At 40.9% G+C, this 27,279-nt stretch overlaps 1 protein-coding gene across 6 annotated transcripts in view; it reads right to left on the bottom strand.

Annotated features, from left to right (window-relative positions):
- Positions 1-17,409: 17,409 nt before the first annotated feature.
- The window catches only part of LOC124113025 (VPS9 domain-containing protein 1-like), a 64,588-nt gene continuing 54,718 nt past the window's right edge, over positions 17,410-27,279 (bottom strand). For all 6 annotated transcript variants that reach the window (XM_048397543.1, XM_048397542.1, XM_048397544.1 and 3 more), the window contains 5 exons: positions 24,464-25,612; positions 21,000-21,202; positions 20,285-20,372; positions 18,267-18,371; positions 17,410-17,815 (listed from right to left, as the gene is read on the bottom strand). In XM_048397543.1, coding sequence (XP_048253500.1) covers positions 17,728-17,815; positions 18,267-18,371; positions 20,285-20,372; positions 21,000-21,202; positions 24,464-25,612 — 1,633 coding nt within the window. In that variant the 3' untranslated portion in view covers positions 17,410-17,727. The remainder of the gene's footprint in view (positions 17,816-18,266; positions 18,372-20,284; positions 20,373-20,999; positions 21,203-24,463; positions 25,613-27,279) is intronic.

Genomic DNA, 27,279 nt, shown 5'->3' with positions numbered 1-27,279 from the left:
CGTCATGAGATAGAATGTATTCCACGAGTAGTTTCTAGATATGTTTTATGCTGACTTTGATCAATGTATGACTGATGAAACAACTATGACAGTTCAACGCCAGATACATTAAGGTACGTCAATCTGATTGGTTGATGAAGGAGTGACGTCACACTAAAACTAGCTCGTATAGTACAGTCAAACCGGTTGAGAGCGTGAAATCGGGTCATACAGCCAGTCGTCTGTCAGCTGTGTAAACAAAATGCGTTTGAATAACACAGCTGGGAGGGGAAGTATGATATCAGTTTACATCATATTAAGAAGTGGTTAGCTTCTCAAGATGCCTATTCACTGCAGCGACCTTTAAGGTATAAATTCAAGCGGAACAGAGTGGTGGCCCCTGTATTGAATGATTGCTGGGATATAGACTTGGCTTATGTCTTCAATATTGCTTCAGACAATGAAAGCGTTAAATACCCGATGATAGTTATTAATGTGTTTACCAGGTATCCATTGGTTGAGCCATTGACCAATAAAAAAACCCGACTCTATTATTAAATCTTTGAAACAAATATTTTCTCATTCAACTCTGCCTAAGATCATACGATCAGACAAAGGGCGAGAATTTGATAATAGGAAAATGAAAGCTTTCTTACAAAGTAAAGGAATTACCTATTATGTGACTCAGAATGAAACCAAAGCGTCTCATGCTGAGAGAGTCATAGGACCCTCAAGACAACTATGTACAGGTATTTCACCTACAACAAAATGGATATTTTGCAAGATATCGTCCGGGATTATGACCACAGACCTCACAGAACATTAAGGGAACGATCACCCTCAGACATAGACAACACTATTGAAGCTGTAGTATGGAAAGAACAATATATAAGAAGCTGTGGCGCCATTGTTCATTGTGCATTGTACTTCCCGAGGCAAGGGAGTTAACTGACTATCAAAGTCCAGTTTCCACCCTTGCCGAACTAGGCTGGTATAATGGAGTTACATTTTGTCTGGACCAACGAGTCTATGCATAGTCCAATCAAAAACGCGCAACGAAATCTAAATCCGGTTAATAAACTGTGGTACAGATTTCGGTCGATTGCAGGATTTGCAAAGCATGTGCACCGTCAACACATTTGCCGCAAATGCAAGTAATAGGAGAGGCGGAATCAGATTGGTCCATAGGAGAGGCTTAGAAGGGATATAACTCGTAATAGCCACTGGTGGCGCTAGGATCGAGCCCAGGAATTGGAGCCTAGTTCGGCAAGGGTGGAAACTGGACTTTTAAAGTCAGTTAACTCCCTTGCCTCGGGAAGATGCACAGCCCGTGGGGCTGTAGCTGAAATCTCAGCATACACGCTTAAGCCAATATCTCGAGTGATCGACTTTAGTCTCCGCTCTTTTTCTGTCGGCCATTAAATGACCAGTTCACGAACATATTTTGGAAGCTTCCATCAGCGTAACCCTTGATTTACTCTGAGCTTCAATTGTCCCGGATTTGACTAGACCAACAACACGTCGACATATTGCTGGTGTAATAGACACCTTCTTCTAACTCGTCTACCACTGCTAGAGATGCTAGAGCCAGTCTCTGCGGGCAGTGATATTAGGGTTGACCTGGCCAGTCTGGCGCTGTCACTGTCGTCCAGGCACCCTGCTGAAGCTGTGGCGCCATTGTTCATTGTGCATTGTACTTCCCGAGGCAAGGGAGTTAACTGACTATCAAAGTCCAGTTTCCACCCTTGCCGAACTAGGCTGGTATAATGGAGTTACATTTTGTCTGGACCAACGAGTCTATGCATAGTCCAATCAAAAACGCGCAACGAAATCTAAATCCGGTTAATAAACTGTGGTACAGATTTCGGTCGATTGCAGGATTTGCAAAGCATGTGCACCGTCAACACATTTGCCGCAAATGCAAGTAATAGGAGAGGCGGAATCAGATTGGTCCATAGGAGAGGCTTAGAAGGGATATAACTCGTAATAGCCACTGGTGGCGCTAGGATCGAGCCCAGGAATTGGAGCCTAGTTCGGCAAGGGTGGAAACTGGACTTTTAAAGTCAGTTAACTCCCTTGCCTCGGGAAGATGCACAGCCCGTGGGGCTGTAGCTGAAATCTCAGCATACACGCTTAAGCCAATATCTCGAGTGATCGACTTTAGTCTCCGCTCTTTTTCTGTCGGCCATTAAATGACCAGTTCACGAACATATTTTGGAAGCTTCCATCAGCGTAACCCTTGATTTACTCTGAGCTTCAATTGTCCCGGATTTGACTAGACCAACAACACGTCGACATATTGCTGGTGTAATAGACACCTTCTTCTAACTCGTCTACCACTGCTAGAGATGCTAGAGCCAGTCTCTGCGGGCAGTGATATTAGGGTTGACCTGGCCAGTCTGGCGCTGTCACTGTCGTCCAGGCACCCTGCTGCTTGGTAATGTCACCTGTGGAATTACCTTGTAAGAGCGTTCACAAAATTGTTCGTTGCATTCGCGCTGAATCGGCGCGTCGCGATCAAAACTAGTTTTTACTAAGAGCAGAAGTGCATTGTTCGAACCTGTCTCTTGTATGTCAGTTTTGTTTGTTTGTTGTTTACCACCGCACTCAGCAATATTCCAGTTATGTAACGGCTTGTATGACAGTACCGACTGTCTATCACCTTAAACATATACAGATCCAGTGGTCAATTATGGAAGCGCTTCATGGTAAATGTGCTCACGTGAGGCACTGTCTTCATCAGCTGATGAACGTCAACATGGTCAGGTATGGGCATATCCGTACATTGGATTGACTGATCAATTATACAGCTGTTTTTGTTTCCGCACTCAGTAATATTCCAGCAATGTGACAGCGGTCTGTAAATAATCGAGTCTGGACCAGACAATCCAGAGATTGAAATCATGAGCATCAATCCACGCAATTGGGATACGATGACATGCATCACCCAAGTCAGCGAATCTGACCACCCGATCTCGTTAGTCCCCTCTTACGACAAGCATGGGGTGCTGAAGACCTTTTCTAACCCGGATCTTCAAGGGTTGATTTGCTAATAACAAAAACAGATTCAAGGGAACATGGTTAGTAAATTTCATAAAGCAGAGACCATTGTACGATTATGACTATAATTATCATAAGCAATAATCACTATCATTTATGAATCACCCCAGTCACAAACACATGCAATGGCAAGTTAATTGTTCACTTGAAAAACACGAGAACATATTGGACACACTTCGTGGCTAAATAGGCATCCACCGAGGAATGTTTAAAGCTGGTTTACAGAAGGTGTCCGGTAATAGAGACACCAGAGATATACCATGGTCTGCATGAGTGAATGAATGAGTTAATTAATACTTACTCTGCAAACCATCTCGTGTCTGGCCCAAAGGTCATATAGTTGTGAGGTAAAGAGGTTTCAGTCCAGTCATGACACCTAATCCCCTTTGTTTTTGGTTTCTCGCAGTAGAATGGGACGCCAAAATAGTCGGCAGTCAGATTACAAAAGGGGCGTTTTATCATATATCTCATATCCATATATCCTCTTGTGGCCTCAGTTGCAGTATTTGATCTGAATGTACAGATAATGTTTTTCCCCAAATATCCATTCTGGAATGCACGATATATGTGCGTCATTCGTTCTCTGGATGAAATCATGGCAGCCCGAATTATGGCTCTTCCTGTCCACAAGGTGCGCAGAACTCCAGTATACGTTCCATTCCCGTGGTCGAGAACAGTTCCGGCGGAAGCAGCGCCATGTTGGGGGTCTTTCATCCACACGACTAACATGTCACCTCCACGTGCTTTTGGTCTCTTGTAGTGGTCGAATAGAACAATGTTTACTTTTACCGTTTCATTAATCTGATATGTATGTTGTACATCAGCCAAAGACATGCGCGAGAGAGATCCTAAAGCTTCGCGAATCTCGTTGTTTATGCTGCTGTCGTTAACCATACAACGATAGTCGGCATAGGATTTTAATGCTTTTAAAGTTTCGGGGTAACTTTTGTTCTCCACTGGAATAGTTTTCTCAAGGAATATCTGTTGTATTGAAACCTGAAATACAGAATACTCGCTTGGTTTAAATAGGTATACCTAGATAGTTCGGTAATTATTAACTCTATCATAACATTTTAGAATCCAGTATTCTGATTTGTCCGCCAGGGGAATCAAATGTACGTTCATAGACCATGACAGTATGTCTTTTACAATGCAGGGCCTTTCTGTCTTTAACGAATAACGACGTCATAATATAGATGTATACTATGAACTAATTAAACCTGGCAATAGACACTATATTTTCTCAAGGGATGACGGTTTCAGTAATGCTTGCATGAACTCTGCGCTAGATGATTTTTGCTGTGTCTCAATGAAGTGGTTAAAGTAATATGTTTGGCTTGGATGTACGAAAGAAAGCATATAGGCGAATGAAGACCGATCTTAACTGATGAACCTACTAAGATATTATACTCAACCGATGTCAGATGCTCATCACTTCCGTTGCGACCAAAGAGATCGCGTTTGGTTTTGGGTCATAGTGTCATGAAGAAACAACAACGCCGGAGAGTCTGTTTCGATCATTCGAGTAAACTGCCTCCATGAGGCGTAAAGGGCAAAATACAGGTGAAAATTATATGAATTAGATCACTGAAGATCAGTGATGAACACTAGGTTTTCGTACCTTCGTGTGGTGATTTACTTTGAAGTTTGTGTCGTCTGGAGCTCGCATGGCAATATGGCGATAAGCCAGTCTCAGCCTGTTTTCAAATTGTGGTAAATAATAAACATCTCGGTAAGACTTTCGTTGTAGGTTTATCCCTCGGGAAATAGGCTTTGATGTACACAGCGTGTGGCTGTGTATAAGCATACAGGATATATCTATTATATAGAATCTCTGTCTGAAGCCATGTATTGAAATATTCACAAACTGACTTCATACACACTACATAGTACAGCATGTACACAAAATCCATCGTGCACAGTTCAAGGAAGCGACCTTGGTGTCGTGGATCATATTCTCTGTGACGTCACTTTGAGCATACCTACAGACTCATTCTCTGGTTCATAACAGAGACCATATTCTCTATGTTAATAGCACTTCTAAAGGAGATTAGCATCGTACATTCTCGGTTATTATAAAGGAATGAAAAATGTTAAATTATGGCATCGTTTGAAATTATGTATATATAATATTCATACCTATGCGCCAGTCAAAAGTATCAGTAGCTGTCTGCTCCACTGACCATAACAATATACGACCCTCCATCAATAAAAATAAAATATAAATGAAAAATAGGCATTGAAACGTCGGTAAAATTACGTAAGTAATTTACAAAGCTACAAACCCCTTCTTTATTCATAAAAAAAACTCAGCTGAAAGCAGTGTTGTTGTTGTTGGTTTGTTGTTTAACGCCGCACTAAGCAGTATTGAAAGCACACTGTGTCTATTGTACGATTCCGACTGTATCATAAGTATGTGGTTTTGAATAACTATAAAATAATGACACCAGGTGGGCGTATCCTGACCCACCGATGGGAACCGTCACAAAGAACATGCAAAGGCAAGTTCAACTGATGAAAAATGGATCAAATATACCAGTAAATAAAATAGAATAAATATTGATAAACGATAGATAAAGCACAGATAAATTATTGCTAAGATGTAGATAAAACATGAATAGAAACATACTCACCCTTCACCCCTCAGTTGTAATATATAATGTTGCTACAACCATCACAAGAACAGAAAAAAAGAATAAGTACTTGACTTGTGCAGTGACCATATTCAAAATGAACACAAACCAATTTCTTATTATCAAACACTTTACAAGTTTTGCAACATCCAAAAGATAGAGAGCTTGTAAAAAAAGGTGGCGCGCAATGCTGCATGACCTGACTCCACTGAACAACATTCTCAATGCCCAATCTATAATAATAATTTAAAAAGTATTGATTAGTAATATGACCGCCGTCACTGTACGATCACTACACAAAAAATCGGATTTGTTGGAGATAGGAATACATCGGACCAGAGACCATATACCGAGGGACAGGCCTCAGGAGTGGATTATCATTAACGATCACTGCCGCGGTAATGAGTGTAAGCGATACACCAAGGACCCCTGCGGCTTTACTCTCGGCTGTGGTCAAGATGCATGGCATATGCGCACATGCTCTTATCGGAGGACTTCCGTTGTCAGGCAAATCATATTACGCAACGCTTTAGTGTCATAAGTTAATTCGGTATATGGTCTCTGATCGGACACATATGTAAATGAGCAATTTCTCAGTTATTCCTTACTGTTTCCCTGTTATTTCCAATTATTTCAACAAATAGTTTTAAATGGCTGGGAATGCAGTGTTTATTACCATTTCTTTACCCGTTCTTTACCCGAATGTGAATTAGTAAACATATAACCCATTTGCATTAATAAACACAGGGTTTGAAATAAAACGGAAATTTCTGTTGCAAACGTTAGAGAGAGTGAGTATGGTTTAACGTCGCTTTTAACAGTATTCCAGTTATATCACGGCGTGTCAGCTTAATGTGGGAGGAAAGCCCGAAGTGATGCAGGTTTACCGCTTTTGTGAAACCCACGAGCACGGGTATGGTGCTGACAAACCTAGAAACATAATCGTGGAGAACAGGGACTCGAACCAACACTCATAGGTTTCTGGCGTGTCCAAGGGACGCAACTCAGCAAATTGCTGAGACTTAGACGACTGGGCCACCAGACAACGTAAATGTTACATTTAAGCATCACTACATTAATTATTTGATCAAGGGACTTGGTTTTTATAAGTGACGTGACAAATAATGTCACACATACTTCCCAACATTTGACCAAGATAGTCATCTTTAGTCAAAGGTGTGGTCCTTAGCAAATGTTGAGTAGTATATATATGACAAGTATGTTAACTGAATAAGAACCATCCATCTGTACTTAAAACCTTTTACTTGGCTGTAAAACCTTAAGACACGGACATTCCTCTTTTGTACTGGATTCAAAGCTCCAGAAAAATAGTTAAAGCGTTCGCTCATCACGCCGAAGGCCTTGGTGTGACTCCCCAAATGGGTACAATGTGAGTAGCCCACGTCTGGTATCCCCGCCGTGATGTTGCTGAAATGTTGCTTAAAGCGGCGTAAAACCAAACTCACTCACACACTCCGGTACTGCAGTAAAAATCCGTACAAAGAGAGGTTTATTGCTGGTACTAGCTAGTTGATCGTGACTCATAAACACATGCTCATGATATAATCGAAATCGTACCATGGTTTCGTCTTTGAGAGAGATTATTCTCATGATAATGGAAATGATTTTTGTCGCTTTGTTTATGTATGTGACGAAATTGATAACTATACCTTTTGCAAATAGAAACATGTTTGCAATTACAATCATATAGGGGATATTTCATGTATCGAGTGACATATATATCATGTTTCTCTCATCGAGTGAAGGGGGGAATGGAGATATTTTTACGAATGGCGTAGCCACGGGTGTGTGTGTGTGTGTGTGTGGGGGGGGGGGGGGGGGGGGGGGGAGATATTTTCACGAGTGGCGTATCTCCTTTTCCCCTGTCACTAGACTAGACAGACAAACAAACAATCTTATATTCATAAAAGTATGACATATGTTCGATTACATCACATAAACACCCATCTTAAAAATGTTTTGAAATTAATCTTTTTAATCAATGATGAATGTATACAGGTATATGACGGCGGATTGTAAATATTCGAGTCTGGACCAAACAATCAAGTGATTGACATCATGAGCATCGATCCACGCAATTGGGATACGACGACATGCATCAACCAAGTCAGCGAGTCTGACCACCCGATACCGTTAGTCGCCTCTTACGACAAGAACAGTTGCCTTTTACGCCAAGACTGGGTTGCTGAAGACCTATTCTAACCCGGATCTTCACGGGTCTTTTAATTAAGTTAACAATATATAATGTATATCCTGATTGACTTTTTTCATATGAAACTTGATATTTTGATATAGTGTCTGCTGTGTACGTGCTAATAAATGTCTCATATAAATAAAACAGCAATCAAAACCGCAGTTTTAGCAACAGTGCAGGACAAACTGAACCTTTAGTTTTGGTAATTTGAATAGGTTTTCCTTATATATATACCCATTAAACTCCCAACAACTGCTTCGTATGCTACCTGTCTTTACGGAAGGAACGCGGTGTCTTCATGAGGCCATTACACGTTCGTGAAGAACTGTGTGAGATAACAGTACATCGCAACAAGAAAGCCTTGCATGATGCGTGGCACCGACACGGCGCCAAAACCAAAGACAATGTGCGTTCCAGGCGCCAAAACCAAAGACAATGTGCGTTCCAGACCCAGAAATACTGCTTTAAAACGCCAAGTGAAAAAATGTTTCAACCAATTCGACTATATAGCGACGGTCTATGAATCAAGTTCAGCTACATAAATGCCTTGTCGGGAATCGAACCCGGGTCTTCGGCGTGACGAGCGAACGCTTTAACCACTAGGCTACCCCACCGCCCTTGAGATGGAAGAGAGACAATGGAGTATTTTCATGGGAAATTATCTTGATCTGTGTCTCGGATGACACCTCGTCAAGATTTGACCTTCTCAAGCAGAAAACTAGGGGCGCAACTAGGCTAATTTGAAGTGTAAGCAAAACCAATGGTGTTGTTGCTGGTATGTTGTTTTACGCCGCACTCAGCAATATTCCAGCTATATGACGGCGGTCTGTACATAATCGAGTCTGGACCAGACAATCCAGTGATTGACATCATGAACATAGATCCACGCAATTGGGATCCGGTTCAGAAACTAGTCAAGTTAAGTCACATTAAGATACCATGAGTTGCCATCTGGTGTTCCGTCATCTTATAACACACGACAAAATAATTTTTGATAGCACCGACATTGTTAAGTTAATATTCACAGGAACAATGTTAGTGAGTGAGTGAGTTGGGTTAACGCCGCTTTTAACAGTATACCAGTTATATTACGGCGTGTCAGCTTAATGTGGGAGGAAAGCCCGAAGTGATGCAGGTCTCAGACGTTTACCACTTCGGTGAAACCCACGAGCACAGACAAAACTAGAAATATAATCGGGGCGAACCGGGATTAAAACCCACAATCATTGGTTTCCTGCGTGTCCAAGGGACGCAACTCTGCACAGCGAATTTCGGCGCCTTAGACGACTAGCCCAGCCCCAGGATGTGACGTCATCGATATAGACATTATTTAAATAATATGTCTGTACATATTACATCAAATACAAATACAAAGTGAACATAAATAGAAAATTACAGCTTGTGTGTGTCTAACAAGTCGTTTGTTAACAAAAGTAATAGTCAATCATGAGGTTATTGTCCGGTTAATTTAATTATTAATTTGTGAAGAGCTGAAACGTTTTGTCTTGATGATGAAATCGTGGACGGATTCAACTAATTTCTGGTTTTCAGAGTGAGCAAGTTCATTGTTTCCGTTCATAATAGTATCCAGGTTATAACCGGTAGTGTAAAATTGCATATTAAGTCTTATCTGAGTAAAGTTACAGCAAGTAAAAAAATAATGTAGGGCGTTTTCACTCTGATATTCACAGGAGCAACACGGACTGTCAATTAAATGTCTGTTATAATACTTATCGGCGTTTAGGTCGCTACAACCGAGTCTGAGGCGGCAGTGAACGATTTGACAGAATCGAGTGCCATAGCTAAGGTCAAAATAAGTCTTATTTTCGGTTTTCGTAATTAGGTTTTTAAATTCTGACAGACTACTTGACTCTTTGGACTTAGAGCATTCCATAAGTGTATTGTGTCTGGTAAAAAGGATTTGGCGTAAGAGGAAGTACGGCTATAAATTCCTTGTATTTCAGAACTGTTTCTTAAATTATAGTCGAGTTTCGGAGACAAAGTTTGGGATCAAATCACAAAGATAGTTTGGGAATTGGTTGTTATACATTTTAAAGAAAAAAGGTAATTTTTGGCAGTGTCTTCTATCTTGCAAGGATTGAGATTTAGTTTCATTATAAAGTTTCTTATGACTTGTGCCACGAACGGCACCACATATAGTTCTCATGGCATCAAGATGTAAGCTTTCTAATATACGCGATTGCTCAGACGTACAGTTATCCCAAATACGTGAACAATAGTCAAATGTTGGCAAGATATAGGACGTATACATAGTATCCAAGGTTTTACGTGATAATCGGTATTTAAAACTCCTCAGACAACTGATCATAGGACGAACTTTTTGTACAATATCATTAATGTGATCAGTCCATGTACAGTCGCTTTGGAGTGTCACTCCTAAATGTTTATGACTTTTGACTTCTTTTATGATTGTTCCGTCCATAAGTAGGTTCGGCTTTAGAGACGGTTTAGCTTCACGTGAGAATTGGATGGTTTCGGTCTTATTTGGGTTAAATGTAACCTGCCACTTACGGGCCCATTGTGAAATTGTATCTAGATCATTGTTAAGACAGGAAGCAGCAACTGATGGATCTTCTATGATAACATATAATGAAGTGTCATCTGCAAAGAGACGAATGTTACTGTCAATATCACATACAATATCGTTAATGTATATCAGAAAAAGAAGTGGTCCAAGGACTTAGCCCCGAGGTACTCCAGCTAGTACAGCTTTCTTGTCAGATTTGTACCCGTTAATTGCTACCCGTTGTACTCTATTTTCTAAATAACTTTCAAACCATTTTAATAGTTCGCCTTGGATACCATGAGTTTTCAGTTTATTAATAATTCCTCTATGCCATACCTTACTTTACTTATATCGCAGAAGACTGCTCCAACTTCTTTTCCTTCGTCAAGAGCTTTAGCTATGAAATTATACAAATAGGTTAATTGATTTGATGTGGAATCTCCTGGCATAAATCCTGATTGTAGATTTGTTAGTAGGTCGTTATCTCTTAAGAAGTTGAATACATATTTAAATACACATTTCTCAAAGACTTTCGATAAACAAGATGTGAGTGCGACGGGACGGTAGTTTGAACATTCATGTACGCTGTCTTTTTTGTGGATAGGTATTACTGATGCTTCTTTCCATAAACAGGGAAAAATTGACTGGCTCAGTGATAAATTAAACAATTTCGTAAGTATGGATGTTAGACTATTTGCGGTGTATCTAAGTACTTTATTTCCTATTCCGTCCGGACCGGTCGCTTTTGATGTATCCAATGACAATAGAATATCTCTGACGTCATCGCGGGTTAGAGTGATGTTAGATCATGTTGAGTTACAGGGAACCGGGGGGTCGGGCACATCTCGATTATGGTCTTCAATTGTCGACTGAGCGGTAAAGGAGTTATTTAAGACATTTGCGATTTCTTCGGGGCCATTGTAGACTGCACCATTGAAAATAATTGTTGGGAATTGGCTGTTATCGTTGCGTGATTTTATAAACGCTTTAATCAGGCGCCACCACGTTTTGGTACAAGGCGAGTTATTAACAGTATCTTCAATTTTAGAGACGAATATTTGTTTAGCAGTTCTGATAGCGGAAGTAACTTTATTTCTTGCTGATCTGAAATTAGCCCACTTAGTACGATGGTTACTTTTATGGCAATTTTATGTAAACGATTACGTTTCCGAATCAAGGATCGTATATGATTCGTCATCCAAAGTGGATATGCAGGTCTGATGGTGACAGTCTTATTTGGTATGTGTTCATCACAGATCCTCGTAATTGCGGATGTTAAATTGGTTATGTGTGTGTGTTTGTGTGGCTGCTTGTACTAGTCCGGACTGATGCCGATTTAAGGTGCTAGCTCACTGAGATACCATGCCGCAGTTTAACATGAATACCCCACTCAGACACAGTATACTGACTCCGAGTCGACCGGTCCTTGTTTTAGCCCCTTAATGCCGAGCGCCAGACAGGGTAACAACAAGTACCATCTTTTAACGTCTTTTGGTATGACACGGCCGGGGATCGAACCCCGGACCTTCCGCTCCCCGGGCGGACGCTCTACCACAAGACCACGGAGGCGGTCTCCCACAAGAAAACCGACAGAGTACAGTGCTGTCAAACAAAGAATCATCATCAGGGCAGATATTGGATTTGAACCCATAATTTGTACATCTAGATGACGCAACTCTGCCCAGCCATCCCTAGTTGATTCGTAAAACATTTAACAAAACAGGTAATATATCTTATACTGCTCTTTATTATGTAAGCATACACAAAGGTGAAAGACATGGGTTGAATGAACGACACTGAAGGCTAATCACAGATAGTTTAAGTAGTGAGCTCATGAAAGAGCCTAAAAAATCAATTTGAGATGAAGATGAACAATGGAGTATGGCAGAATGTCACCAGCAACACACTGCTACAAGAAAACAGTAATTCACTTCTTCACGTCTTAAAAACACTTCCCTTCCATCTTAAAATAACTGAACTAATCTCACCTCAATTATTACTAGGGCCTCGTTCCACAAAGCGATTGTAACTCTAAGACAGTCATATGTCTTTGTTAAAGTATGGGAGTTACGATCGTCTTAGTGCTAAGATCGCGTAGGGAAGGGGGTCCAGGTCTGTTCCATTAAAGTTTGAGCCTACTAGTCCATCTGTCAATGGCACCCTTTTCTGTCAATGTGGGCATAAACATATGGGCTATTAATAGCCGAGCTCACAGTCAGACATGTTATGGGGACCCATGAAGAGGTAAACGTCTGAGACCTGCATCACTTCGGGCTTTTCTCCCACATTGAGCTGACACGCAGCGATATAACTGGAATACTGTTAAAAGCGGCGTTAAACCCAACTCACTCACTCACTCACTCCAAGGTACTTCAACCATGGCCAACATTTGAAGAACCCCATCGCCTAAAATGTTTAAACAACAATGTTTTGATTACAGTATTTAAGAAATATTCAAGAAATATATGCTAACGGTGAGAACACTGTGAGTTGCCTCTGCCTAATGCAAGTGGAGCCTTTTTCACACGTGCACTTCGTTCTTTGCTGACTTACGTTATGAAATGTCCTGGGACAAGTATAGGACCATCTCAAGCACATTTATCACGACCCGTGAAGATCCGGGGTAGAATAGGTCCTCCCCAAACCATGCTTGCCGTAAAAGGCGACTAACGGGATTAGGTGGTCAGGCTCGCTGACTTGGTTGATGCATGTCATCGATCCCAATTGTGTGGATCGATGCTCATGATATTAATCACTGGATTGTCTGGTCCAGACTCGATTATTTACAGACCGCCGTAATATAGCTGGAATATTGCTGAGTGCGGCGTTAAACAACGAACCAACCAACAACATGTTAAGGGGTCCAGGCTTCGGACTACTGTCTGCATCACCATCACGTGTACCTTCTCATCTGTATCTTCATCACACTATCACCTTAACGATTATCATATATCGTTATAACTCCATTAAGAATCTTGCAATTCTACTGGTTAATCCGTACAACATGATAAAAGAAAACATTTGAAGGTTGACCCCAAAATCATGTCACTGACACTAATCTCGTATATTGACTCCTCTGTTAGAAAACAAGATGATGTCTGGTACTAACATGTCACAGTTCGCAGCTATTAAAGTGACTGTAATGAAACAGAGGATGGTTTAAAGGATTCATAAACTTTAAAGTGAATTTTAAGTTAAAGCGAATGATTACCTATCATCACATCAATATGTGAGGACCTGACGGTCAAAGGGGTCAGGTCTGAGGGTCCTTGTTTTCGCATATTGACCTCGTCAAAAGTAATAACTTGTATAATATAAACATTTCTGCCATATTCATCACATGTTATTTGACACACTGTACTGACATGCTGATATTATTCACATGTGGTTATCTGTATCACAAGGTGACATAAACGCAAGGGCAAATTCCCACATTGAACATTACAATGTTCATCTTTTACAGAACTTGAGAAACAAAGGAATGTAAATACACTGCATGCACATATAGATTATTATTTCCATTATTGATTCATTAATTACATGAAATTTACATACGTTCAGCTGTGTAATGACCATTGTGATACCCGTGAAGATCTGGGGTAGAATAGGTTTTCAGCAACCAATGCTTGCCGACCTGTGAAGATCTGGGGTAGAATAGGTCTTCAGCAACCCATGCTTGCCGACCCATGAAGATCTGGGGTAGAATAGGTCTTCAGCAACCCATGCTTGCCGACCCGTGAAGATCTGGGGTAGAATAGGTCTTCAGCAACCCATGCTTGCCGACCCGTGAAGATCTGGGGTAGAATAGGTCTTCAGCAACCCATGCTTGACGTGAAGTGAAAGGCGAGTATGCTTGTCGTAAGAGGCGATTAACGGGATCGGGTGGTCAGGTTCGCTGACTTGGTTGATGCATGTCATCAATCCCAATTGAGTGGATCGATGCTCATAATATCAATCATTGGATTGTCTGGTCCAGACTCGATTATTTACAGACCGCTGTCATATAGCTCGAATATTGCTGAGTGCGGCGTTAAACAACAAAACCATCGTGATACACCCAAAATACAGTAAACTACGGTCATAACAAACTCAAGGCGACCACTAATTTTAGTTCATTGTATCGACCTTCAGACATCTTTTATCAAGTCATGTGACATCATGTTACTCAATAAATAACAAAAGTAAGCACTGTACATGTAGAATATATCCACTTCAATCACTGTGTTACTATTGTTAATTGCGGGTGTAATTTGAGACAAGGCGTCAGTACTTACGAGTAAACCAATTGCCTTGAATTGTTTATTGATGCTTTGAACAGCACCAGTTGGCAGCGGATGTTTTGATAGGCAGATTGGTGACACGCGAGGAGCTCAGCTCCGGGATTAACAGTTCGTTATACACTTAAACATTACTGTTGACAGACTACACACGGGACCACAAGGTGAGTTGGTTTTATCCGTTATTTCTATATGAGCGTGTTCGTTATATTCATCAACTTTATATATGGCAAATGGCTGGCATCAAAAGAAAAGTTAATTACATCCTTCACTTCGTGATATGCGTGTTCGTTATAAAACATAGTCTACTGTATTGACAAATGAAATGTCTATATGGATAACAATAGGTCTTAACCCATAAATATTTGCCAGAGCTGTATGTAAAAATACAAATCAATGTCTGTCCATAGTGGAAGACTATCAAAGATTATTTATCACTTCAGAACATATTGTTCATATTTCCTGCTAAGGTTCGATGAGAACATTTAACAAGATGTGTCAAAGTGTATTCAAAATTCAAAATCAGTTTCCACTAGTTCTTATAATAAAAAAATACAGCAAAACGCTTAAAAATGTCAAATTTCTTCAAGTCCTTATGATACCTTTACTATCAGGCAGTTTGGCAAGAACTTCAGAACCAGTGCCAATTTCTAACACTGAAAATATACCTGGTGCACACAAGGATACTAAGGTTTGGTTCATGGCAATAGGGTCTGATAAGATTAAAGTACCCCGATAACATATCTTTAAGTTGTGTTTCAATACAAAACAATTCACAAACATACATGCATAATGAGTGAGTGAGTATGGTTTTATGCCGCTTTTGGCAATATTCCAGGATTATCACGTCAAGGGACACCGGAAATGGGCTTCACACATTGTTCCCATGTGAGGAATCAAACCCGGGTCTTCGGCGTGACAAGCGAACACTCTAACCACTAGGCTACCCGACTGCCCCTACATACATAAGGAGGCAAGCAATATGATAAGTAGATGACACATGCTACTGGACATGAAGATCAGTTGTAACATACAATTTTCTGATGGTACATGAGAGGCCTGCAGCCCATGTTTCTTTGATTGACTCAAGTTTAATATTGTCACAAAGTGTACTTTGACAGCACTGCTGCAAACAACATCTATAAGCACCATCCAATGAACTTGAATTGTCATAAAGATCTGCAGATCCGGGACATTTAGTCCGCTAGTCCGCTAGTTCGCTAGCCCGCTAGCCTGAGATAACTAAATTGTGCTGAGGACAGCACAGCTGTCATGATGGTACTCATTGACTAGTTGCATCTTAAGGCTATAATTCTGAACCAGTTCTCAATGCTTCAACTGTGCTACAAATTTGAACTGTATAAAACTAACAGTGAAGGTAAACATAGTATAAAGGTTTTTATCATCAAAAACTGGCTCCCATAGGAGATATTGCTTGGGTGAGATCAAGCGATATCTACAGTGTAGATATCGCTGCAATGAAATTGCATCACAATGCTTTGCAGACCATTGTGACATGATTGGTTACCATGACATCACAGTCAAATGACATCACTAATGGTTCTGCTACTGAAGCTGTAAGCAGTACTTTTTTCACTGAAGACACTGATTATTACTGTCCACAAACTGAAAAGGTTGGAAGAATGATGTTGGATGATAAATAAAATCTCACCCGCAGTTTTTTCACTTTTATCAACTAGTGTTGCTATCTTGTTTGATAGGCATTACTTAGAAGTTGGCGGATGACAAGATAGACACAATTTTATGGATAACAACTTCTTTAATACTGTAAAAAGCGACGTTTCGGTATAGATCCTTATACCGTTGTCAAGCAAAACGTCGCTTTTTACAGTATTAAAGAAGTTGTTATCCATAAAATTGTGTCTATCTAGTGTTGATATATTTGATATCAAAAGACACTCGGGTGAGATTCTCTATGTCTTGCTCTAGCAAGACTAGCTACAAACTCTGCTGATTAGTGAAATAATAAAGTTTCCACTAGTCCTCTGGACTTGTCTTAAAAACAACAACAAATGTGTGAGGCTTGGTCTGTGGCCCCTTCCACATAGTGATCTAAGTCTCATGTTGAAACATGGCAATATTAGTGCTAAGTTCAAACTGTAGAATGGTGCCATGAACAGTTTGATTATCATTAAAGATGTTTTAAACTCATGACATAATTGGCAACTTCAGGCAGACAATGTTAAGGTCCAGTAAACAGAATTTCTTGGTCATTATCTAAAGAGGCAGTAGGCAAAAATGAATAAATAAATAATTATGTTTTTTTGGAATGATTTAACATTAATTTCCTAAAACTATCCTCTTGAAATAAAAACCCCAGTATTTTGAAATATCTTTTTAAAACCGCATGTTGCAAACATTGTGTGTGCTAATCTCTATAACAGGAGAATCAACCTGTCTGGTGTATGGTATGTTTATAACAAACACTGCCGACTTGATCACACATATACAACCATCTTAGAAACTGACCATTGAATATTAAAAAATACCCATAAAATACAGGGGAAAATAACAAAATTGTTCACTTGACATGTTGGATGCCCTGGAAACCCCAACCCCACAAATCCAAAAGATGCTGTCCCTAAAAAAAATACCCCCGCCCCAGAATCAGTATAATGGTCTGTCCAAGGTCGGAAGGTCTAAAAGTAAAAGTTCACGAAAGATAATGAGGTATTATTATTTATACATCAAAGCAAAACCATTAAAAGGTATTAGCTAAAAAAACAACTCCCTGTGCATATTCAAAGTCAATCCTGGACTTAAATTTTTGTAGTTTTAGTACTTGCTGGAAGGAAAAAAAACCTTAAAAGAATAAGTGGAGGACATCATCATAAGTTAATGGCTGCAGCACAAACCTTTAAATTACAAATACTTATATATATTAGAAACAACAATTGCTATGACCCTCTCCTACATGTTTCTAACAGGAATACTTTAATGTAGTCGACAAAATGTCCAGGTGTATCACAATGCAGCAGGTAAACGAGTTCAGCTGGAATCTGTCTTGGTGTTGGATTACACACCGGCAGCATTGGTCGACGTGACATAGCTGACGGCAGTCTGGAGGGAAGTCAGACAGTACCCCTCCTCCCCCATGATGTACCTGGAACAAAACACAGGTGAGTGAACAGGTAATCTAGTGGTTGCATGTGTGAGCAGGTGTTAATACAGGTAATCTAGTGGTTGATGGTGTGAGCAGGTGTTAATACAGGTAATCTAGTGGTTGATGGTGGGAGCAGGTGTTAATACAGGTAATCTAGTGGTTGAAGGTGTGAGCAGGTGTTAATACAGGTAATCTAGTGGTTGATGGTGTGAGCAGGCTAGAAAAAATAATAGTCTTGGTTCCCAGGCACTTCCCACATCATCATAAAGTTCATTGCACGTTTCTTTTCGTTTCCATTTTCAATTTTTTGTCTGCATTGGGATGAGATATTAGGATTTTTATATTTTTTGGAAAATGGAAAAAAGTGCTGCAGACTTTTATGATGATGCGGGTGGTGCCTGAGAACCAAGACTATTTCTTTTTAGCCTAATTGTCTGTCATGTGAACTCACCCCTCATGAATGAACTCGGACATGGCCTGACACTCACTGACCAGCTGTGGCATCTTGGACCTCACTACGACGTAGCTCAAGATCGGGAGCAGGTCGTCAGCACCACTGAACACAAATAATATTGTATGTACAAACTCTATTTCATTTCATCAACAATCAGTGAGTGAGTATGGTTTTATGCCGCTTTTAGCAATATTCCAGCAATATCACGGCGGGGGACACCAGAAATGGGCTTCACATTGTACCCATGTCGGGAATCGAACCCGGGTCTTCGGCGTGACGAGCGAACGCTTTAACCACTAGGCTACCCGACTGCCCTCTTTTAACAATCAATATAAATCCATTAAATACCTTATATGAAAGCTGCTACACAAATACATAACTGCGTTTATCTGAGTTCTGTACTCCCTTCTTAAACATCTGGTTTAAATATTGTCATGTTATTGTGTCCCTTTCAGGCCTTCATTAACCCTATTCTGTGCATAAATGTCAATGCACAAGTAGAATCCACAGCTTCTTTGTTTCGATCTTACCCGTGAAGATCTGGGTTAGAATAGGTCTTCGGCAACCCATGCTTACCGTAAAAGGCGACTAAAGAGGCGACTAATGGGATCGGGTGGTCAGGCTCTCTGACTTGGTTGATGCAGGTCATCGTATCCCAATTGTGTGGATCGATGCTCATGATGTCAATCACTGGATTGTCTGGTCCAGACTCGATTATTTACAGACTGCCATCATATAGCTGGAATATTGCTGAGTGCGGCTTTAAACAACAAATAAACAAACAATTTGTTTCGATCTGTGGTCTAACACAGATAAGTTTGGCCACCAACAGAACTCTAATTTCTGTCACTGACTCGAATGATAGAACAATTTGACAAAAAACGTGTCACAAGCTGGATTTGAACTGGCAAAGTCTCCCCTGAAGGATAACGAATGTCTTTTGCCACGGTGACATGGAAGAAATTGTAGGAAATTACCATATCTACTGGTGAAATGTGTGATTTATGCAGTATGTTTTATGTTATTCCAGACATTGTATTTACAGGTTATTTGGGAGCTTTTCGTTCATAGCAACGGATAGAAATGAAAATACATTTATCTTGATCAGGGAAATGTTTGCTCATAATAATAATATTAATGTGACTGATAAATGTGCTTGAGTTGGTCTTATACTTGTCCCAGGACATTTCATAACGTAAGTTAGCAAAGAGCAAGGTGCACGTGCGAAAAAGGCTCTGCTTGCATAACCCAGAGGCAACTCACACAGTGTTCTCACCGTTAGCAGAGATTTCTTGAATATCTCTTAAATACTGTAATCAAAACATTGTTGTTTAAACATTTTAGGTGCTGGGGTTCTTAAAATGTTGGCCATGGTTGAAGTAGCCTTGGAGTGAGTGAGTGAGTGAGTTGGGTTTAACGCCGCTTTTAACAGTATTCCAGTTATATCGCTGCATGTCAGCTCAATGTGGGAGGAAAGCCCGAAGTGATGCAGGTCTCAGACATTTACCACTTTTGGTGAAACCCACAAGCATGGGTATGGTTCTGACAAACCAAGAAACATCATAGGGGTGAACCGTGATTCGAACCCTTAATCATAGGTTTCTGACGTGCCCAATGGACACAACTCGGCGCCTCAGACGACTGGGCCACCCATACCCCTGAAGTAGCCTTGGAGACTGGTATCTAATCGTTGAAGTGGTTAGTTAGACCACGAGGTGTGATCATGGTCTAACTAACCATTTCAATGATTAGACAGCAGGTCCTCATGATCCAACGTACATCACACAAAAACTATAATATACAGTTACTATGGAAACTAGATATGGATGTACAGAGATCGGGGGGGGGGGGGGGGGGGGGGGGGCAATCTGTGTACTAACAAACAGATATGATTTTTGCAGAGTCATTACAAATATGTTGCACTGTATTCTGCCAAATGATTGAATGAAATATCATAACTGTTCCAGGACTGACAGATCCCATATATATAAACAGCCTGGTGTTTCTGGACTTACACGCTAGGTGGCGTCTTCCTGCTGGGGTCTGCTTCCCCGGAACTGTAGTGCTGCTCCACACACGTACACACCTCCCGACACACGCGCACTGAAACACAACATGGGCGATAGGTGAGAGAGTGAGAGAGTGAGTGAGTGAGTGAGTGAGTGAGTGAGTGAGTGAGTGAGTGAGCGAATGGCATGTCATTTTTGGTCTTTCAACTTCTGTGTATGATTTATTGACTATAGTTATGGGCATAGTTAATATCTAATGAGAATTGCCTGTACAATACATGCACAAAACCCAGCTTGCTGAGCACTGACTGTACGAGGAGAGGACCTACCCACACACTCCAGCTTGCTGAGCACTGACTGTACGAGGAGAGGACCTACTCACACACTCCAGCTTGCTGAGCACTGACTGTACAAGGAGAGGACCTACCCACACACACCAGCTTGCTGAGCACTGACTGTACAATGAGAGGACCTACCCACACACTCCAGCTTGCTGAGTACTGACTGTACAATGAGAGGACCTACCCACACGCTCCAGCTTGCTGAGCGCTGACTGTACAATGAGAGGACCTACCCACACGCTCCAGCTTGCTGAGCGCTGACTGTACAAGGAGAGGACCTACCCACACACTCCAGCTTGCTGAGCACTGACTGTACAATGAGAGGACCTACCCACACACTCCAGCTTGCTGAGCACTGACTGTACAATGAGAGGACCTACCCACACACTCCAGCTTGCTGAGCATGGTGTAGTACTCCTTCACCTTCTGCAGCTCCATCACTGCCTGATTGTATGGAATCCTGTTCTCGCCATCAGAGGACACCAGCCACAGCTTCTTAGACACACCAAAGTCTTTAGGTTCTGAACCCTTCTGTGAAGTCATTCTGTATGCCAGCTGGATTTCTCGGGGTTTGTTTGCTAACCTGATAACATGAAAACAACAATTAGGAGTTTTGGCTTGATTTATAAAATATAATTTAGAGTCCCTTAACAAGCATCACCCTACTATTGAGAAATGTATCTCAGTGCATAAATAGTATTAAATACATTTATATATATATATATATATATATATATATATATATATATATATATATATATATACACAAGTCACATGTCATCAGCCCTGTGAATATCCTGGGTAGAATAGGTCTTTAGCAACTCATGCTTGCCGTAAAAGGCGATTATGCTTGTCGTAAGAGGTGACTAACAGGATCGGGTTGACGGGCTTGCTGACTTGGTTGATGCATGTCATCGTATAAAACTGTGTGGATTGATGCTCATGACATCAATCCCTAGATTGTCTGTTCCAGATTCAATTATTTACAGACCGCCGTCATACAGCTGGAATATTGCTGAGTGTGGTGATAAACAACAAACAAACAAACAAAACATGTCATCACGTATAACCTGTCAGCCATCAATTGTTGTACAGAGACAAGATATCAGCTTTACACCAGGCATCAGCAACAACAGCAAGACTGGTGCTTGTTGTTTAATGCTGCACTCAGCAATATTCAAGTTATATGACATTTGTAAATCATCATGTCTGGACCAGATAATCCACTGATTGACATCATGAGCATTTTGATAGGATGACTTGCATCAATGACAGTATCTGAAATAAAATAAATTCCCAGACTGCCATCCGGAACAACAGACTTTTGAATCTGCAGATTCTGACTTAACTCTTCAGGCACTAAGTAAAAGAAATCCAACTTATTGTGACAAATACCTCCACACGCAGATTTACTGCAGGTCATGAGGACCGATTAGAATTTGAAACTACGGAGATCTACCTGCCTCGTGCCTACACCCGGGCAACCCGTGAAGATTCCGGGGTAGAATAGGTCCTCAGCAACCCATGCATGCCGTAAAGGGTGACTATGCTTGTCGTAAAAGGCGACTAACGGGATCGGGTGGTCAGGCTCGCTGACTTGGTTGATGCATGTCATCGATCCCAATTGCGTGGATCGATGCTCATGATATTAATCACTGGATTGTCTGGTCCAGATTTGATTATTTACAGACCGCCGTCATATAGCTGGAATATTGCTGAGTGCAGCGTTAAACAACCAACCAACCTACACGCGGGCACTCATTTCGAACACTGATAAACGAAGTCAGTGAGCTGGACAAGCCAGGGTTGCCGAAGATCAACTGTTACCGAAGTACTGTCAGAAACACTAGAAAATACTTTTCTGGCTTCATTTAATAAATACAAATCAAAGGGCTATGAAATTAGCATATATCAAAATAACACAAAGCTACCTTATTTAGCCATCTTAACTGACACTGTGATTGGCCTAAAAGTGCAAAATATTCATATGTTGTCATGTAGTGAGTGAGTGAGTTATTATTTAACGTCACATGGGCAGTATTTCAGCCATATCGTGACGAGAAGTTATACATTTATGATATATATATTTAGACTAAATAAAAAGCTGTCAACGATGGACAGTAGAATAACTAGAATATCACAGATTTGATTTAAAACTAGTTGAGAATATTAAAAAACAGTAAGCATTAATGAACACCACAATATAAAAATGGGCTAGAAATCGTCAGCCACTGAAGGGAGATCACCATACTGGGGACCATGGGGACTTACAGTGCCTTTGCTTCCTGTATGGACCCCGGCAGGATTTATATCATCCCTTCAGTCACTGGCGACAGTGTACCAGTTAAGCCTTAGATTAAAATAACGAATATACTACGTTTAAAATCCTGGCATGCAGAAAATACTTCGAATGATATGGGACGTACATTCCCTCGTACGGGGACAATAATTTTACGCTACTTCAACCACCCTCGAGGGTACAGACACTGTTGTCATGTAAGTATGAAACAGACTATAGCCTGAAGTAATTACTTAACATCTGTCTTGCTGTGATGACCTCACAACAGCCCCTCCACTAAGCTGGGGGTGGTCTCAAAATATTGTTGTTTTTGTACTTAATGTGATATGTTGACAGGGGTACCAATTGCGATGTGTACTGCATTAGTAGCCACATCTAGTGAGTGAAATGATTCGTATTTCCCCAGGTTTCAAGGTAATGACCTGGAAGCCCTGACTGTGATAGTCATGAATGGTGTGGCGATAATGTGACCTAGACAGTATGGAATATTTTCCCCTTAAATTGCCTCGGTCATAGACCACCAGGCAGTCTACCTGGGTCTATAATTCCATCCCTAGTTCTACTACAAGTCGGAGGAACCTTCTGCTCATAAAGCTTTACACTGTTCGCCTAAATACACATGTATCAAAGCTGTCTAATATCCTTTTACGCCCCGGTTTTGGTTTTGAGATGAACCCTACCTTTTTTGTTTTATTTATCATACGGTAGACTTGTTGGAATGAAAGCCTTAGAGCTTTGGCAGTTCGGTAATACACCCTAATTTAACTATTATGATGTTTTCCCTCTATCTCTCTCAAGTATAAAGATTTGTACACATTTACTACTACAGACTCCATATCGTGTACCATGGCTATGCAAGTGTAATGCAACATGCCTCATGGGAGCAGTGTTGACAAAACAAATGCAGCGTCATTTTGTTATTTTTCAAGATGCACATCTAGAATTTTCTACAATTGACTTGATTAGTTATATGAATCACATGTTTTATAAAGACTTATAACAAAGTCGCATGAGCATATTTTTCTGTTCCATTTCAGACTTCCCTCATTGGACTTAGAATAAATTTTGTTTGAATTTTTATTCTTGCAAAATTGTCGATAGGACTCTTTGTGACTGACATACACCAAACCTCAGGTAGGTAGGAGTGTTGCTGGAACATTAGCAAAAAAGATAAACTGTGCTAAACAATTCATGAAAAATAAAAAAATAATTATACTTCAGACTGTTAAAAAAAGTAGATATTGCATGCCACAAAAATTACATTGTTGCAAGGTGTTTTTCCTATAAAAAAAATTAGACTCAGAGTTTTAAATAAAAAAAATATCTGGTACTGCAGCTGTAGCTGATAAAATATCTTATCTCGATACAGAATCCCAGCCCCCTGCCCACCCTGAATATCAAATGGTCGGTCTTTTAAGACCAGGTTGTTGATGAATACCCTGGATATAATTTTCAAAAACAGCCACAAGACTCTCTATAGGATCTCTGGTTATCAACATATGGTCTCTGATTCAACTCAAACCACAATTTCTCAAAACGCCCTACCTGAAGAGAGCAAGTAGGTATTTCCATATGGGTTTGAAGAAGGGCTCCTCCAAAGAAGCATAGCACTGATCCCTGCCCGTGGGTGAGTCCAGGTGCTCGTACGCAATGGTAAACATGACCAGTAGCTTCTCCATGAAGCAGTGCACATCCTGGGAAATACCGCTCAGATGTCTCTGATACGCCTCCTCTGCCAATTTAGTCATTTCAGAGCTGGATAATGAGTCTACTGATCGTGATGGCTTGAGTAAGCTGTCTGGAGTTGATACACTTGAACCAGAGTCCATAGATAAAGATTTTGGAATACCTTTTGAGGGCCGATTGTCAGTGCTTTCGGAGTGGCCATTGTTTTGGACCGATGACTGTGGTGCTCTTTGTGGATCGTGGGAAACGTTTGTCTCTAGTGGATCATCTTCAATTACATCATCATCCAGTTCATTGTCAAACAAATCGTCCATGTTTTCCTCATTATATTTTTCATATTCGGAAACCCTCTGAAGGAAAGTTTTAGCTTTTTCATTTTCAATTGTCAGCTGTTTTTCTAACTGTTTCCCTTTTGTAATAGCATTTTCGATATCTTCTTTAGAATTTTCACAGATTTCGTCCATTTCTTTCACATAACTTTCCTCATTTCCGCCAGAACTCGCATCATCCCCAATCACTGAGTCTGCTTCCGACAGGATTCGGGTTACTTCAGTTTCATCATCACAACTGAAATCATCTGCATTTTCATGACTAGATTTCACTTTACTTTGTGGCACTGTATTATTATTTTCCAAATGGCTAATATCTGTATCATCCTTAGCCATAACATCTTGTCTGTCGTTCACATCCTCATCCAAACGCTCTTGACTAGAATCTATTGAATCGCTTTCTAAATTCTCACCATTATTTGAGTTATTGCAATCATCACTAATGTATTCCTGAACACTTCCTGGCTGTTCCGTTACACTCCCAGAAGCACCTGTATCTGAAGGCTGTTCCTTGCTACTCCCTGCATCAGATAACTCCTCGACAGGGTAAAGATACACAGGCAGTGGCACTGTTATGTCCTTCAGTTTCATCATCTTGCTTGACACTAATGGGTAGAGTCGTTCGTAGATCTTGTACTGGTATGACTTCAAGAGTTGAGTCAGTGGATGATCTGAACACCTGAAAATACATCAAAATGAATGAGTGAGATAGGAATGCAACTCTGAACAGTGAGTGAGTGAGTATGTTTTCATGCCGCATTCAGCAATATTCCAGCAATGTCGCGTCAGAGGACTCCAGAAATGTACCTGCTACCCGACCGCCTGAATAGTATTTCGGTTATATCCCAGCAAGACTGACAGGGCCCTAGATGTCCATCACAAGCACAGAGCTGACAAATCAAGGAACACAAGCATAGAGCTAACAAACCAAGGAACACAAGCATAGAGCTGACAATCCAAGGAACACAAGCACAGAGCTGACAATCCAGGAAACACAAGCATAGAGCTAACAATCCAAGGAACACAAGCATAGAGCTGATAAACCAAGGAACACAAGCACAGAGCTGACAATCCAAGGAACACAAGCACAGAGCTGACAAACCAAGGAACACAAGCACAGAGCTGACAATCCAAGGAACACAAGCATAGAGCTGACAATCCAAGGAACACAAGCATAGAGCTGATAAACCAAGGAACACAAGCATAGAGCTGACAATCCAAGGAACACAAGCACAGAGCTGACAATCCAAGGAACACAAGCATAGAGCTGATAAACCAAGGAACACAAGCACAGAGCTGACAAACCAAGGAACACAAGCACCGAGCTGACAATCCAAGGAACACAAGCACAGAGCTGACAATCCAAGAAACACAAGCACAGAGCTGACAATCCAGGAAACACAAGCATAGAGCTGACAATCTAGGAAACACAAGCACAGAGCTGACAATCCAGGAAACACATACACAGAGCTGACAATCCAGGAAACACAAGCAAAGAGCTGACAATCCAAGGAACACAAGCACAGAACTGACAATCCAGGAAACACAAGCATAGCGCTGACAAACCAGGAAACACAACCGAGAGCTGACAAACCAGGAAACACAAGCATAGAGCTGACAATCCAGGAAACACAAGCATAGAGCTGACAATCCAGGAAACACAACCGAGAGCTGACAAACCAGGAAACACAAGCATAGAGCTGACAATCCAAGGAACACAAGCACAGAGCTGACAATCCAGGAAACACAAGCATAGAGCTGACAATCTAAGGAACACAAGCACAGAGCTGACAATCCAGGAAACACAAGCATAGGGCTGACAATCCAGGAAACACAAGCATAGAGCTGACAATCCAGGAAACACAAGCATAGAGCTGACAATCCAAGAAACACAAGCATAGAGCTGACAATCCAGGAAACACAAGCATAGAGCTGACAATCCAAGAAACACAAGCATAGAGCTGACAATCCAGGAAACACAAGCACAGAGCTGACAAACCAAGGAACACAAGCATAGAGCTGACAATCCAAGAAACACAAGCATAGAGCTGACAATCCAGGAAACACAAGCAAAGAGCTGACAATCCAGGAAACACAAGCATAGGGCTGACAATCCAGGAAACACAAGCATAGAGCTGACAATCCAGGAAACACAAGCAAAGAGCTGACAATCCAAGGAACACAAGCAAAGAGCTAACAATCCAAGGAACACAAGCATAGAGCTGGAAAAACCAAGGAACACAAGCACAGAGCTGATAATCCAAGGAACACAAGCATAGAGCTGACAATCCAAGAAACACAAGCATAGAGCTGACAATCCAAGGAACACAAGCATAGAGCTGACAA

Source organism: Haliotis rufescens, unplaced genomic scaffold, assembly GCF_023055435.1.
Source record: "Haliotis rufescens isolate VD_foot unplaced genomic scaffold, xgHalRufe1.0.p SCAF_17, whole genome shotgun sequence".
Taxonomy (NCBI): domain Eukaryota; kingdom Metazoa; phylum Mollusca; class Gastropoda; order Lepetellida; family Haliotidae; genus Haliotis; species Haliotis rufescens.
This window is presented reverse-complemented; position numbering and strand designations above follow the sequence as displayed.